This window comes from Diabrotica undecimpunctata, chromosome 6 (genome assembly GCF_040954645.1).
Source record: "Diabrotica undecimpunctata isolate CICGRU chromosome 6, icDiaUnde3, whole genome shotgun sequence".
Lineage (NCBI taxonomy): Eukaryota > Metazoa > Arthropoda > Insecta > Coleoptera > Chrysomelidae > Diabrotica > Diabrotica undecimpunctata.
In genome coordinates this window covers 37848931-37864759 of record NC_092808.1, presented here as the reverse complement: position 1 = coordinate 37864759, position 15829 = coordinate 37848931, and the positions used below count along the sequence as shown (strand labels likewise).

Below are 15829 nucleotides of genomic sequence, written 5' to 3'. Positions count from 1 at the left end.
TGTATCCATTTTGCTTTCTCTTATTTTTTCACTTTTATTTATTTTCTCATCATAGTAAAGCTTTTAAATTGCAATGTCAATTATTATTTATTATTTTAATTAAAATATTTAATTATAATCTTTAATATCTAAACTTTAATCTAATTTATTCTAAGGCCGGATCTGGACTTTTGTGATGAAATGATGTGGCTTATATTTTAATACTAAATTTCTTGTTGGTACTAATTACTTTGTTATCTACAAAAAACTCGTAGGAATGCCTAGGCGGGTAGACCTCTCGGACTTAAAACATTCGCCAAAACCAGTGTTTTAATGTTTCGCACAATTATTCATTTACTCAAAACTTATTAATATCATTAAAATAGTTCTATTTTATTTGTCTTATGTTATTTTATTTATTCACTACTATTACCTGTATGCACTAGCCCTTAAGACTTATTTTTGAACTCTGTTAAATTTTCAAACTTGCAATACCTCAATTATTTGAAGTTTATTATGAAGCAAACATCACCTGAAATACTGTTGTCCCTTGCAGGACCGTATCATTCCTAAGTATTTGTCTTCTAAATAATCTAAATCCAACTCTAACGCGCTTGCTTTTAAAATTAAAACTAATTTATTAATTTGTTACACTTTATTTAATTTGTTATTAATTCAGCAAATATGGTTTGTTCATGAATATTATATAAACATTTATGCAGTTTCAATTGTTATTAGCAGGTTTTAAATGTGGATATTCCTCATAAAATTTATTCCAGTCATCCTCATTTTCACAAGGCCCTTTTTTTATGAGTTGATCATTCTCGGTTTGTATACACTTGAATTCCGGTACTCTATTTTTGCCTTTAGGTGTTTCTGGTTCTGCAGTGGCTGGATCTATAAAAAATATTTTGTTTTTATTTTTATTTTGACTAACTTGATAAAACAATTATAGGTTGTATTAATAAATTAGCTAGAGATGCTTACAGAGATACTAATATATTTTCTCTTAATAGACAAAGTTCGCTGACCTACAAAGAGTAGGATTGGATGAGAAGGACATTCGGATCATCATGAATTTATACTGGAACCAGCGTGCTCAAGTCAATGTTGAAGACAAGCTGACCGACCAATTGAAGATCATGCAAGGAGTAAGGCAAGGCTGTGTGCTCTCGCCGACTGTTTTTAATATATACTCTGAGAACATTTTTACTGAATCCCTCACAAACCCAGAGATGGGAATCCGAATGAACGGTGAATACATCAATAATATCCGCTACGCCGATGACACTGTGTTACTAGCAACCAGCCTAAATAATCTACAAGCCTTACTAGACCGAGTGAGAACTGTGAGCGTAACATACGAACTAGACCTTGATATTAAGAAAACCAAATTCATGGTTGTCAGCCGTGCAAATTTAGATCCCGGGACACTAATGGCAGGTAGCGAAGAGATCCAGAGAGTCGACAGATTCACTTACATTGGAACTAACCTCAACTCACTATGGGACTACTCTCAAGAGATTAGATCCAGAACTGAAATTGCACGGTCTACTTTTATCAAGTTTGGGATCCAAGATGCGGATAGTAAGGTGCTACATTCTTCCAGTGTTACTATATGGAGTTGAAGCCTGGACACTGATGCAAGCCACAGAAAATCGGACTAAAGCCTTAGAGATGTGGATCTACCGGAGGATACTAAAAGTATCGTGTGTGGACCATGCCACCAACGTTGAAGTCCTACAGCGCATGAGAAAATAAAAAAAGTGCTTAATTTAGTGCAACAACGTAAGCTTGAGTACCTCGGGCACGTGATACGAAACGAAGAAAAATATCGAATGTTTCAACTCGTTATGCAGGGTAAATTATTTTGCAGGAGAGGACAGCGGCGCTGTCATATCTCGTGGTTAAAAAACCTCCGACAATGGTTTGGGATGACCTTCGCGGAGCTGTTTCGCAACGCAGTTAACAAAACCATGATAGCCTTGATGATCGCCAACATCCGGACCGGATAAAGCACTTGAGAAGAAGAAGAAGAAGACAAAGTTTATCATCATATTTATCTCTAGTCCCCCTAGTATTTTCTTCACTGCATTAGCGTTCACAATGAAGCGTTATACCGAGCGATAAACCCAATTGTGTCCGGTTAAATTTAACGCTGCTTAAAATAAGATCTCTTCTTTATTTGAGAAGAAGCTAGTAATATGACAATAAAAATCCAAAACCCCTACTGTTTACACCACTATTTGTAAGACAAATAGTAAATTGGTACTTTGTATTACAGCTTTTCAAAATAGTCCAATACCCGTAGAAGAAACTGCATTGGCTAAATATTTGATAGGTTTGGATGTACTAATGGTAGAGGAAAAAAAATGCTGCTCATGAGACCTCGTGAAAAGAAAATTAGTCAAAAACAAAAAATTAGAGAAACTCAGGTTTGTGTATTGACTGAAGCCACCCGTACTCATGTAGATGTTCAATTTTTTCGCATGCGAAAAATCATGTCATTTTTCGTTGTATTATTAACTATCATTCTATCACAATTTTATAATCACTACCTTAGTCTAACCCTTGACAATCCTTTCTATTCCAGTTAAACCTTCCCTCCTTTAGAAAAACGAACAATTCTGAACAAAATTAAATGAACGCATGTTTCCTCCATTCGTTCCTTGCACTCACTAAAATTAAAAAACGTGATTTATTAGATGTTGCTTTAGTAAATGCAGAATATGGTGCTCCTTTAGTAAGGCTAGAAATTAGAATACTGGTCAGATAATATTTAGATTCCAAACGAACTCGAGTTGTGGCAAACACAAAGAGTTCAAAGAGCAGAAACAAAAAAAAATTAAAGACTAATTTCGGACACATTCGGAAACATTCCTAGAGGCAGAGGCGCAATCCTCTTCTTCCTTAAGTGCCCTGTCCGTTGCAAACGTTGGCTATTAACATGGCAATGTCTTAATCTTGTTTGCGGCGCTTCTGAATAGTTCGACCGATGTGAGCCCGAACCACTTCCTCAGATTTTGGAGCCACGAGTGTCTTCTCCTGCCTGGCCCGCGCTTACTGTTTATTTTTCCCTGGACAATCAATTGCAGTAGACGGTACTTATTGTGTCTCAATATGTGGCCTAGATATTCAAGCTTTCTTTGTTTAATTGTATTCACGATTTCTTTCTCCTTTCCGATTTTTTGGATTACCTCTATGTTGGTGAACTGTTCGGTCCAGGATATACGAAGAATGCGTCGGTACACCCACATTTCGAATGCTTCTAGTTTTCTCGTGAGCGTCTCCGTCAGCGTCCAGGCCTCCACACCATACAGTAAGATCGGAAAAATGTAGCATTTAACTAGACGTAGTTTTAGGGGAAGAGACAAATCCCTGCTTGTGAGGAGCTTTTTCGTATTGCTAAATGCTGCTCTAGCTCGTTCTATTCTCGCCTTAATTTCTGTGACCTGTTCCCATTTTGCATTTACGTTGGTGCCAAGGTACACATAAGATTCTACATGGTCAATTAGTATGTTACTGTTGTGAATTTATTAAAAGGTTCAATATTTATAACACTTACGGATTTAATTTATTTCTTTATTTATATTAACTTATCTGACAATAATTTATTATATCCGTACGTAACAAATTCGCGAGCGCGGGTCTTGAGAATTAACTGTCCCTCCATATAAAAATGTTGTATTTATATACGAAATCCTGATATACTAGAACAGCATCGAAAGATCGCATTGTCTTGCATCGAAAAATCGAGAAGCATCTAGTTGGAGAATTCACCATAATTTGAATCTAGAACCTCCGGCGAAATTTCTACAACTAAACAGAATATTAGTCATCATATATTTTACAGTTATTTTTAGGCCAGGATTTTTATCGTAACATTGCCCCCCTCTTAAAAGATGGTTCCTCCTGGAACCTTGTCGGGACTGGAACCGGAACTGTATGCTGGTATCGGCAACTGGACCCTCTTTTACAACTTCCACTTGTATAAAAATGACAAGGAACGGTTTTCTCTCCGCACCAGTAACTATGCGGATTGCAACAGACTAACACCTGGACTTCGGTGTCTTTGAAGATCTCCTCCACCATATTTCGGATAACCCTCCAATCTAATTGGCGGCACTCCAACTTTGGCATGGCTAACTTTTGCACGTCGGACTCTAGTACGTGCTCTCTCAATTGAAGTAAGGCTTCCCATACATCTCGGTAGGTAGGTTGGTCACGGGCAGTGTCTTTTGTTACCAGGTAGAAAAGGTAACGTGATGCATCTTGGAGTTTCAAGGTTTTACCGGGAGCTGGCACCTGGCATTGAAGTTCTGCAACTCGACCAAACTTCCTTCGAAAGACGGATGCCAACCCTGGTGCGTCTTTGATACTGGCCGGGATGGTGAGGGCCAGCGAGTAGTCATCGGGGAGCGCGAGTAGATCTTGCTTTTCTTCAGTGGTAACACCATGTCTCGCTTTACCGGTACCTCCATAGGCACCCATGAATTCCTCAAACGTGAGGTCAGACACATCGTGGACTTGGTTTACTTCCACTTCTTCATCTACGTCGTGGTCACCTTCGAAAGACGCCAGCCGGTTATGGTGTACTATCATCGGCTTTCCCTTCGGAATCTTGCTTATTCGGTAGATGACATCGTTGATCTTCTCCATAATGAGGTATGGACCTTCCCAAAACTGCTGCAATTTGGGAGAACAACCTTTTCGCTTCTTGGGATTATACAGCCATACTTTGTCGTTCTTCTTAAAGCAACCCTTTTCGGCTAGTGTATCGTACCGTTTCTTCATTCGGTCGCTAGCGATCTGAAGGTGGGAACGGACCAACTCATGTACATCGTCCATTCTTCTTCGTAATTCGATCACATAATCTTCACCTGCTACATCTTCTCCAGGTCGACACCCAAACTCTAGATCACAAGGTAGTCGCATTTCGCGTCCGAATAGGACTTTCGCTGGTGTCTGGCCTGTTGATTCGTTAACAGCAGATCTGTAGGCCATTGTAAAGAACGGAAGGTATTGGTCCCAGTCTCGCTGATGATCGGACACCATCTTTGTCAAATATTTGCCAACTGTCCTATTCATCCGTTCTACCATACCATCAGATTGCGGATGATATGCTGTAGTTCTTGTTTTCTTCATGCCTAGTCTATCACATATTCCTTGGAATAGATCGCTTTCGAAGTTCCTGCCTTGGTCACTATGGATCTCCAAAGGCACTCCAAATCGGCTGATATATTCTTGGATCAACTTATCTGCAACGGTGGCGGCCTTCTGGTCTGGAAGTGCGTAAATCTCGACCCACTTACTGAAGTAATCCATTACTACCAGCATGTACTTGCCTCCATTTTCACTTTCTGGAAATGGCCCAGCGATGTCCAAAGCTATTCTTTCAAACGGGCTTCCAACATTATATTGTCTCATAGGAGCTCTCCTTTTTCGGTAAGGCCCGTTACTCGTGGCACAGATAGTACATTTCTTACACCAGTCTTTTACATCGTCGGAACTGTTCATCCAATAAAACCGTTCCCGAATTCGCTGAAGGGTTTTCCTTACACCAAAATGCCCTCCCGATGGACTGTCGTGTAACTGACGAAGTACTTCGGCTATTCTGCTCTTTGGGATCACCAACTGTCTTCTCTTCTCTGAACCGTCATCATTTTCCAGGACTCGTTTAAGCAAGCCATCTTCGATGATAAATGAGTCCCACTGGGCCCAATACGTCTTAACTACTGAGCATAGGTTTGATATTTCCTGCCAAGGTGGTCGACGGTTTTCCTCTTTCCATTTTCGGATTTTCTGTATAACTGGATCTCTCTCTTGTTCTTCCCTGATCTTAGTAGGCGTCCAGTCGTCGTTGACAATCGTCGTTCTTAGCACTGCTGCTTCCTTGGATTCCGTTTTGTTGCAGTGGGAACACTCTGCTGAGCATGGCCTTCTGGAAAGAGAATCAGCGTTTCTGTGGCTAACTCCGGCCCGGTGCTCAATCTTAAAATCGTATTCTTGGAGTCGTTCGATCCACCTGGCTATCTGACCCTCTGGATTCTTAAACTGCATCAACCACTTAAGGGCGGCATGGTCGGTTCGGATTAGAAACTTTCTTCCATAGAGGTATTGATAGAAGTGCTCTACTGATTTCACTACTGCCAGAAGTTCTCTTCTCGTGACGCAATAATTCCGCTCAGGTTTTGAAAGAACTTTACTAAAATATCCGAGGACTCGTTCCTGTCCTCCTTGAATCTGAGACAGCACTCCTCCAATTCCCACATTACTTGCATCTGTATCTAAGATGAACTCTCCTTCTGGCAGTGGATACCCTAAAATTGGTGCTGTTATTAAATGCTTTTTCAAGGTCTCAAAGGCATTTTGGCAGTCTATATCCCAGCGGTATTCTCTTGCTTCCTCTGTAAGTCGCGTTAATGGCTTAGCGATATCTGCAAACTTCTTAATAAACCTCCGGTAGTAAGTACATAGTCCAAGAAAACTTCTCACTTGATGTTTGTCAGTTGGTTTTGGCCATTCCTTAATGGAATCGATTTTTCCCTTATCCACGGCCACTCCTTCTTTACTGACTATATGACCCAGATAATTGACTTTACCTTGAAATAGCTGGCACTTCTTGGGGTTTAGCATCAATTGGGCAGCTTTAAGTCGATTAAAAACGTTTTCTAAATTCCTCAAATGATCTTCGAATGTCTCCCCCAAGACGATTATGTCATCTAAATAAACCAGGCATGTTTTCCAAGATAACCCTCTCAACACATTTTCCATAAGCCTCTCAAATGTAGCAGGAGCATTACAAAGTCCAAATGGCATAACGTTGAATTGCCACAATCCAGATCCTGTGGTGAAGGCTGTCTTTTCTTTATCGACTGGGTCCATTTCTACCTGCCAGTATCCAGACTTTAAATCTAAAGTAGAAAACAATTTACTTCCAGCCAATGTGTCCAATGTGTCATCGATCCGAGGCAGAGGATAACTATCTTTCTTGGTAACGCTGTTCAGCAAACGGTAATCCACACAGAACCTCGTCGTTCCGTCTTTCTTCTTAACCAGGACCACCGGAGAGACCCATGGACTCGTAGAAGGTTCTATCACCCCGTCTTTCTTCATTTCCTGAACAATCGTTTCAGCTTCCGCTCTCTTCGCCTGTGGTAATCGTCGAGCTGTTTGACGAATTGGCTTAGCATTACCAGTATCAATTTTATGCTTAACAACGGTAGTTCTTCCCGTCTTTCCTCCTTTCGGTACGAAAATATCACGATACTGCCGAAGAAATTCCCTTAATTTCCTTTTCTCCATCTGATTTAGAGACTGTCCTGCAACTGCAACCATTTGGTCGAATTTGTCGTTGGAATTATCAGATGTTGTCGCCTGACGGATTATGGATGTCACAGGTACACAAGTTCCTACCTTTGTCTCTTTCTTGATGGTCACTGGGTAGTCGTTGACATTGATAAGTCTCACAGGAATTTCTTTAGCCGAAGTCACCAATTCCTTTCCAATTATGATTCCACGGCCAACCTCATCGTCGTGGTTCCAAGGCTCCATCATAACAGGTCTCCCTTCGTCCACAATTCCCTGTAGCCGCGCTACTATGATCGTTTCGCTTCTCGCAGGCACGACTGTATCTTCTTTAATGGCTGCTTGCACAGTGTTGTCATTATGTGGATGGAGAAATACCTCCTCGTTGCCAACTTTGATTACCTTATTCTTAAAATCCAATTGGAATCCATGCATATTCATTACGTCCATTCCTAATATAACATCCTCTTCGATGTCAGCAACTATAACAGTATGGACAAACTTTTCTGCTCCAATTCCCAATTGTACCTGGATTTCTCCATGAATGTTGGCATTTTCACCTGTAGCGGTCCGAAGTCGCAACCTCGTTGGTAACAGTTTCTTTCGGCTGTTTATAACTGTTGGACGTATAATGGTTCTGGTCGCTCCGGTATCCACCAACAACGTATGTCTTTTACCATTTATTTCTCCATCTACATATACACTATCTTCACGACATTTCAAAGAAGCTATTAGTATAAGAGGGTCTTTGGAAAAGTTCCGGGTCGAAGCTGCTCCCCTAAAGCCAACTCGTTCTGGTTTTCCTGATGGTGAGTTTCTTGATTTTATGGTTTTCGTTTTCTTGCATGTAATAATTTTCATCATATTAACGAGCTGGTCAAGTTTATCTTCATCTCCTTCCTCTTTTACAGTCCTAACTTTACTGTATCCTCCAGAGGCGTGCGTAGCTGACTCGTATTCGAGGGCGGCGGATAAGACATCAACCAGCGTCTTGTGACGAGCTAATCGCAGTGTTCTCTGCATTTCATGATCACGAAGACCATCAATAAACGTTTGAACGGCCAATTTTTCCATCATGTCTTCGGGAGCTGTTGGATAAGCATATCGTACTAATCTGGCAATATCTACCTCATATTCTTGAAGAGCCTCATCTTTCTTCTGTCTACGATTTTTAAGCTGTGACTGATATACATGCTCCAAATGTTCGTGGCCATATCGCATATTTAACCTCTTCTTCAGTTGTTCGAAATCATCGGTCTCCTCTACGGCTATGGTCTGAAGCACATCTAAGGCATCTCCTCGAAGGGCGATAGTCAGGTTTACAGCCTTTTCTTTTTCAGACCATCCATTTGCTCTTGCGGCTGATTCGAACTGTTTCATGTAGTTGTTCCATGATGATTTTCCGTCGAAAGTTGGGACTTTAACATGAATAGAACCTCCACTTCCTTCAAATTTCGGCCGTGTCTCCAACTTAAATTTCGTCTCGTCTTCTTTTATCTCCACTGTAATCGGATTGTTACCTCTCTCTGCTGTCCCTGTTTCCTCCATCTTCTTTGTTCTCTAATGATGCGATATCACCGGAAACTTTGTTCTCTAATTTCGAAATCGACGAGATGACAGCATCTTCAAATATATAAGTCTCTGGATCTAGTCCTTCTTCTAGCAAAGCGTTCTTTAGTCGTTGGACTAACTCAGCCTTTTTTCCGGTAGAAGCTAATTCTCTGTCTTCAAGATGTCTTCTTAAATTAGTCACTGTCAGCTCATAAATCGTAGCCATTTTCACAATTTATTTTATATCACACTTGTATTATTATTATAAGTCTAATTTATGTTCGATCCCACTTCTGACACCATTTGTTGTGAATTTATTAAAAGGTTCAATATTTATAACACTTACGGATTTAATTTATTTCTTTATTTATATTAACTTATCTGACAATAATTTATTATATCCGTACGTAACAAATTCGCGAGCGCGGGTCTTGAGAATTAACTGTCCCTCCATATAAAAATGTTGTATTTATATACGAAATCCTGATATACTAGAACAGCATCGAAAGATCGCATTGTCTTGCATCGAAAAATCGAGAAGCATCTAGTTGGAGAATTCACCATAATTTGAATCTAGAACCTCCGGCGAAATTTCTACAACAAAACAGAATATTAGTCATCATATATTTTACAGTTATTTTTAGGCCAGGATTTTTATCGTAACATTACTTATCCGTAACTGTCGAGCAGGCTGTTGCTTATTGCTTATCAGCATCCACTTTGTCTTCTTGAAGTTGAGGCTCAGGCCGTATTCCTCACTAACTGAATAAACTCTTTCCATTACCTACTGTAATTCGTCTATGGTACTGGCAAGGATCACCGTGTCGTCGGCATATCTTATATTGTTCGTTAACTCGCCGTTTATTTTTAAGCTCTCATTTGCATTTTCCATACATTAGTTAAATATTTCTTCGGAATAAATATTGAATAGGAGTGGGGATAATATACACCCCTGACGGACACCTCTTTTGATCTGCACACTTTCAGTGAGTTCGTTGCCAATTTTTGCTCTTGCTGTTTGACCCCAGTATAGGTTTACCACAATTCGAATGTCCTTGTCGTCAATACCTGTCTTTCGCAGAATATCTATCAATTGTTCATGATTGACATTATCAAATGCTTTTCTAAAATCTACAAAGCACAAATACACGTGATTATCAACGTCTCTACACCGCTGTATAAGCACCTGGAGAGCGAAAATTGCTTCTCTAGTTCCAAGTGCTTTCCGAAAGCCAAACTGCGATCTATCAATATTTGACTCACATTTATCATATATTGTTCTATGAATGATCTTAGTGAACGCTTTAGTGACATGATTGATCAAGCTTATAAGCCGGTAGTCATCACAGATCTGGGCATTTGGTTTCTTCGTGATTGTAATAAATGTTGACTGCAGCCAATTCTCCGGGATTTTACCGCTATTATATATGTTGTTAAAACATATATGCCTATAGACATTTTTAAAAATGTCTATAGGCCCCAGGTCGACTCAGCCTGAATAAAATAAGTACCTTGGGTAAAACCAGGGGTAATAATAGGCGGTTGAAGCGTAGCACTGGCCATGTTACCTTCCTTGTATACCGTAGGCCCTAGATATAGCAGACTACCCTGCTATACTCCCAAAGCCGCAAAGCGGTATAAAACGGGAGACTATTATTATTATATATGTTGTTAAAAAGTTCAACTAGATTATCAAGGAACTGTTTGTTTGATTTACATAGGATCTTTAATATTTCGCAGGGTACATTGTCCGGACCTGCTGACTTATTGTTTTTTAGTGCTGCAATGGCATCTTCTATCTCCGATTTAAGGATTGAAGATCCTGTTTCTTCTTCTCCATATAGGTGATCATCAGTACTGTCAGATGCAAATAATTTTTCTATGTATGATTTCCATGTTTCTAAGATCGTTGATGGCTCCGAGATAAGATTTCCATCGCCATCTTTTATGCTGTTGGGTGACTTATTGAATTTCTGCTTAATTGTCATTGATTTTATTTGTTTGTCCATATTGTAACTGTTGTATTTTCGTTCGTATTGTTTTATTTCCCTGCATTTTCGTTCTTATGATTTTGTGGATCTGCTGGTATTTTTCTGCATTTTTATTCTTGAATTTACGTCTTTCATCCATCATATTCATTATCTCATCAGACATCCATTCTTTCTTCTTCCGTCTGTCACGCTTTAATAGAGTCGCGCATGTTGTTTGGATTGCTTCCCTCGATTTATCCCATCTCTCTATTATGTCTGACGTGTTCTCGTTAATGTCGTTTATTTTCTTTCCTAGTTGTTCTCGTACTTTTATTTCGGTTTCTGGGTTGGTGAGTTTCTTAATATCAATTGTGTTTAAATTAGATCTTTTCTCGAGCCGTTTTACTCTCATGACCATTCTGCATAACAACAGATTGTGGTCCGTAGGCACATCGGCACCTGGGTACGTTTTTGATGATTTTATCGTGTTTTTATATCTTGTTGGTACTGCTATATAATCTGATTCCTTATGATGTTGTCAGGTGAGTCAGCGGGGGATTTCCATGTGTAAAGTCGACGTTTGGGGAGCTTGAAGAGTGTATTACTTAACAGCAGGTTATATTCCTGAGAGAAGCATATAAGTCTATCACCTCTATCGTTTCTCTCTCCTAGGCCGAAGTTACCCACGATCTCATTCACCTTGCCTCTGCCAACCTTTGCGTTAAAATCTCCCATCGCTATTATTACTTCATGTTTTTTTGTAGAAAAAGGCCTAGAAAAAGGTGGAAAGACGCAGTCAGGGAAGACCTGGAGAAGATGGAAGTAAGGCCATGGGAAATAATAGCACAGGATCTAAATCAATGGAAGGCAATTAATAGTAAAGGCGGCAAAAACTCACGAAGAGTTGTAAAAGCCAATGATGATGATGATGATGATGTTTTTTGTCATTTTCATCAGGCTTTCCAGTTGTTCATAGAATTCTTCACTGGTTGTCCCATCTTTATCTGCCGTTGGCGCATATACCTGTAATATGTTAATATTCACCGGTGTTGCTTGAATTTGTAAAAGCATTATTCTATCTATTGTGGGTGGTGCAATCCACCCACAATAAATTAATGGTGGATGTAACTCCAATGTGCAGGGGTACAACTAACATCAAAGAAAAGTGTCAAATATCTGGGAGTGACACTACACCAATATGGCGGTTAGGGGAGCATATACGGATGGTAGCCTAGAAGGGAGCAAAGAGTGCTGCTGCGATGGGGAGAGTTATTCCTAACATTGGAGGATCTAAATCAGAAAGGAGGAGGGATTTAGACGGTGTTGTGAAATCAGTCATCCTCTTCGCGGTACCAGTCTGGAGTGAGGCGATCAAAATACCGACCTACAAAGGGCTCATAATACGAGTAGAGAGAACAAGTCTGTTGCGACTATCATGCGCCTACAGGACTGTATCTGCAGCGACCTTGTGAACTATCACGGGTTGTGTTCACCTGCATGTGCTAGCAGTAGAAGGAGAAATCTCTATGAGAGAAGAGAACAGCCGTAAAAAAGAAGAAAAGTAAAGATAAATGAAAAGAATGCAAGAAGAGTGAAACAGCACCAAAGATGTTGCTAAGTGGACCAAGATGCTGATGGTGGACTGTGATCACAGGTGACTGGATTACTTCTTCTTCTTCTTAAAGTGCCCTCTCCTCAATGGAGGTTGGCTACTACAATTTTAAAATCTTCTCTATCTTCAGCTGTTCTTATTAGCTGTTCGAAATTTAGCCCTGTCCATTGTCGGATGTTTCTGAGCCACGATAGTCTTTTCCTTCCTAGGCCTCTCTTTCCCTCGATTTTTCCTTTCACTATAAGTTGGGCATATTGGTACTTATTATTTCTCAGTATGTGGCCTAGGTATGATGTTTTTCTAACTTTTACTGTGTTAAAAATTTCTCTTTCCTTGCCTACTCTATGCAGCACTTCTTCGTTTGAGGTATGCGATGTCCATGAAATTTTGAGCATTCTCCGGTAGATCCACATTTCAAGGGCCTCCAATTTATTTACGGTTGATGTTTTTAGGGTCCACGTTTCAACTGCATATAGAAGAGTCGACCAAACGTAGCATTTTGATAAACGTAGTCGAATTTCGAGTTTTATTCGAGAATCACAAAGCAGTTTTTTTATTTTTTCGAAAGATTTTCTGGCCTGTTCTATTCTCGATCTTATTTCTAGATCAGGATTTAGGCTGCTATCGATCCAACATCCCAGGTACTTAAATCTATTGACCTGTTCTAAAATGTGCCCATTTATTGTGCAAGGTTGAGGTACGTTTTGGTTTTTTCGGATTGACATCACTTTGGTTTTTTTAATGTTTATTTTCATACCAAATTGCTCACAGGTCGAGTTGGTCTTGTCGATGAGTCGTTGTAGACCTACGTCGGAATCCGCAATTAACACTGTATCATCGGCGTATCTGATACTGTTGATATTTACGCCATTCACCTTGACTCCATCTTTGGAATCCTCCTCTACTACCTGACGCAAATACTCACAGGACATGGTTGTTTTAGGACATATCTTCATAGATTCAGAAAGACAGGTACAGATAAATGCCTATACTGTGAATATTCTGACACTGTTACTTCACACAGCAACCTTCCAAAAGTAGAGGAGGATATTTTTCTTTTAAAGAAAATTTAAGATATTTTCATTTATAATTTTTCTTGAATTTTTTTAATAGAAGTTTTTTAACGAACAACTCTCTGTTACGTTTTAATTTTGCCCTACAGTTTATTTAAAGAAGTTGGAACGTTGAAGTTTTCCGCGGCAACTTTTATCGATTTTTTGTATCGATTGTGATGATAAACGATAAGTACATTGGCGTAGATACGCTACCGGACAAACAGTGTGACTTATCGTCCTAGCCTTTTATATAGATAGATTCTATATTGCAAATACGAAAAATTTAATATTAATGCTTGTATTCAGAATACGTTAGCACATGTTAATGCTATTCTTTATGTAATTTTTTTCCTAATTGGATCTGAAGATGTGCGTCCATCACTTTTTAGAGAAGTCTTACAATTGATCTTATTAATGTTTATACAACAGATTTATATCAACCCGGTTAAGTTAGGTTAGGTTATGATATTTCTTAAAAAATTAATAGATACAAGATTAATACATACCTGTACATATACATTCAGGATAGATTGGTGCATTACACTCTTGTGGTGGGAACTTAGAATCCCCAAGAAAACATCTAACTATCCCATCCAAGTCTTTTCTTGGTTCAAACAGGGATCTACATTTACAGTCATCGATTTCATCAGTTCTTACTATGGCAACTGCAAGGGCGGCAAAAATAATGCGGACGGTTTTCATGTTGGGGGTTCTAAACAAAAATTTTTTTTTTAATATGTAAACGTTTAAAATACAAGTAAAATAATTCTTCTTGTGCTCACTAATAAAATGCAAAAGGAGTCTGCCTCTAATATGCAAATCAGACATTTAACATCATTACCTGTATAAAGTGGCAGCCGTAGTGCAGTGGCTATGTTACTGGCTTAACAAGCTGGAGGGCCTGGGTTCGAATCCCGGCCCCACAAAAATTAAAAATTTCTAATTTAACTGAGCTGCCACCGTGCTTCGGAGGGCACGTAAAGCCGTCGGTCCCAGCTACGAAAGTATTCGTTAGGTCATGTTAGGGGCGCTTGCGCGACCTAAAAACCATAACACCAGACCTTAGCCAGAAGGTTACACGAACTTTACTTTACTTTACCTGTATAGAGTAGTCGACTGCTGCACATTTACTACAATTTCACATAACTGTACAAGACCAGCACCAGTAAAGGAAATAGAAACTAGACTAATACTCATTTAATTAAAATCTCATGTTATGAATGAACAAAAATCAGCCAAAATAAACGAAGGCATAAATGTAACAGTGGTTAAAATAGTTGATGATACAAAAACTATTTTACGAACTGAAGCAAAAAACCAGGAAACAACTATCTAGAGAGATACAAAAACTGCAAGAATTTAACTTTAAGCAAATGAACTAATTCTGAGTATCCTTTTTATTGAATCACCTTCTTTTTCTTTTTCTTCGAGTTTTCTTCGAGTTTGCCGTTTTCGTTTCACAAAAATCAGTTAGCACAAAAAAAATGTAAGAAATATAATACAATGGAAATAAATGCTAAAGGTAATATATGTATATAGCTTATCGTCTATGCTTCGCCTAGCTCGGGCTCTCAAGTGTTAATTCGTTTTGTCTTAAACTATGAATTAAACAATAGATCCTTAGCTGATAGCAAATAAAACAATAATTTAACTAATTATGTTTATTTAACACATGAAACATAATATTTAAATAGCAAAAACCCTGCCTAATGCTTAATATTAAATACATTTAAATGATACTTGTGGCATCGATGGGCTGCTTGCTTCTTAATATGTGTGGCCTGCAGATTATGTGGATAGGTCCTGTTGCCGGCTCCAAAGTATGTAAGTACGTCTTGAAGATAGCTGTTTAAGCCCACATCACTCCATAAAGTATTTTCAATAAAATGTTGCAGACATATCCCATAAATTCTCCAATAAATTCAATAAACTAGAATATTAACTAGCCTGTATTAGGGAAACATCAAAGGGAGTTAACTTCCTTGCCAATTATTTTACCAAAATTACAATTAAACAAATAGCAAATGGGAAGGATAAAACGAAATAGACTTACCATTAAAATTAGCAAAATTTTGTAAGGTTACTATATGCAAAAAATTGAGAACGTGGCTTTAAAAGAAGTCAGGTTACGAATATTGAAAATGCTGTCAGAATTATAAAATAAATAGATTACAGTGAAAGTACTCACCCCAAGATAATTCTGCAGACGATAAAATGAACCATATGGTAATTTTTACCTTATTTTTTAAATTTTAATTACAGACAAAAAACAATATTCCCGCTACGAAAGGTGATTGACACAAAGTGAGTGGGATTAAAATGAAGTATAGCACAGATGTCATAGGATGTATGCC

The 15829-nt window shown here is 38.8% G+C and overlaps 1 protein-coding gene across 3 annotated transcripts in view; it reads right to left on the bottom strand.

Moving 5' to 3' along the window:
- Positions 1-615: 615 nt before the first annotated feature.
- Positions 616-15829, bottom strand: part of LOC140442639 (uncharacterized) — a 28303-nt gene continuing 13089 nt past the window's right edge. For all 3 annotated transcript variants that reach the window (XR_011951089.1, XR_011951090.1, XM_072533643.1), the window contains 2 exons: positions 13982-14187; positions 616-876 (listed from right to left, as the gene is read on the bottom strand). Coding sequence is in view for 1 of the 3 variants with exons in the window: in XM_072533643.1 (XP_072389744.1) it covers positions 704-876; positions 13982-14187 (379 nt within the window). In the remaining 2 variants the exon portion in view is untranslated. The remainder of the gene's footprint in view (positions 877-13981; positions 14188-15829) is intronic.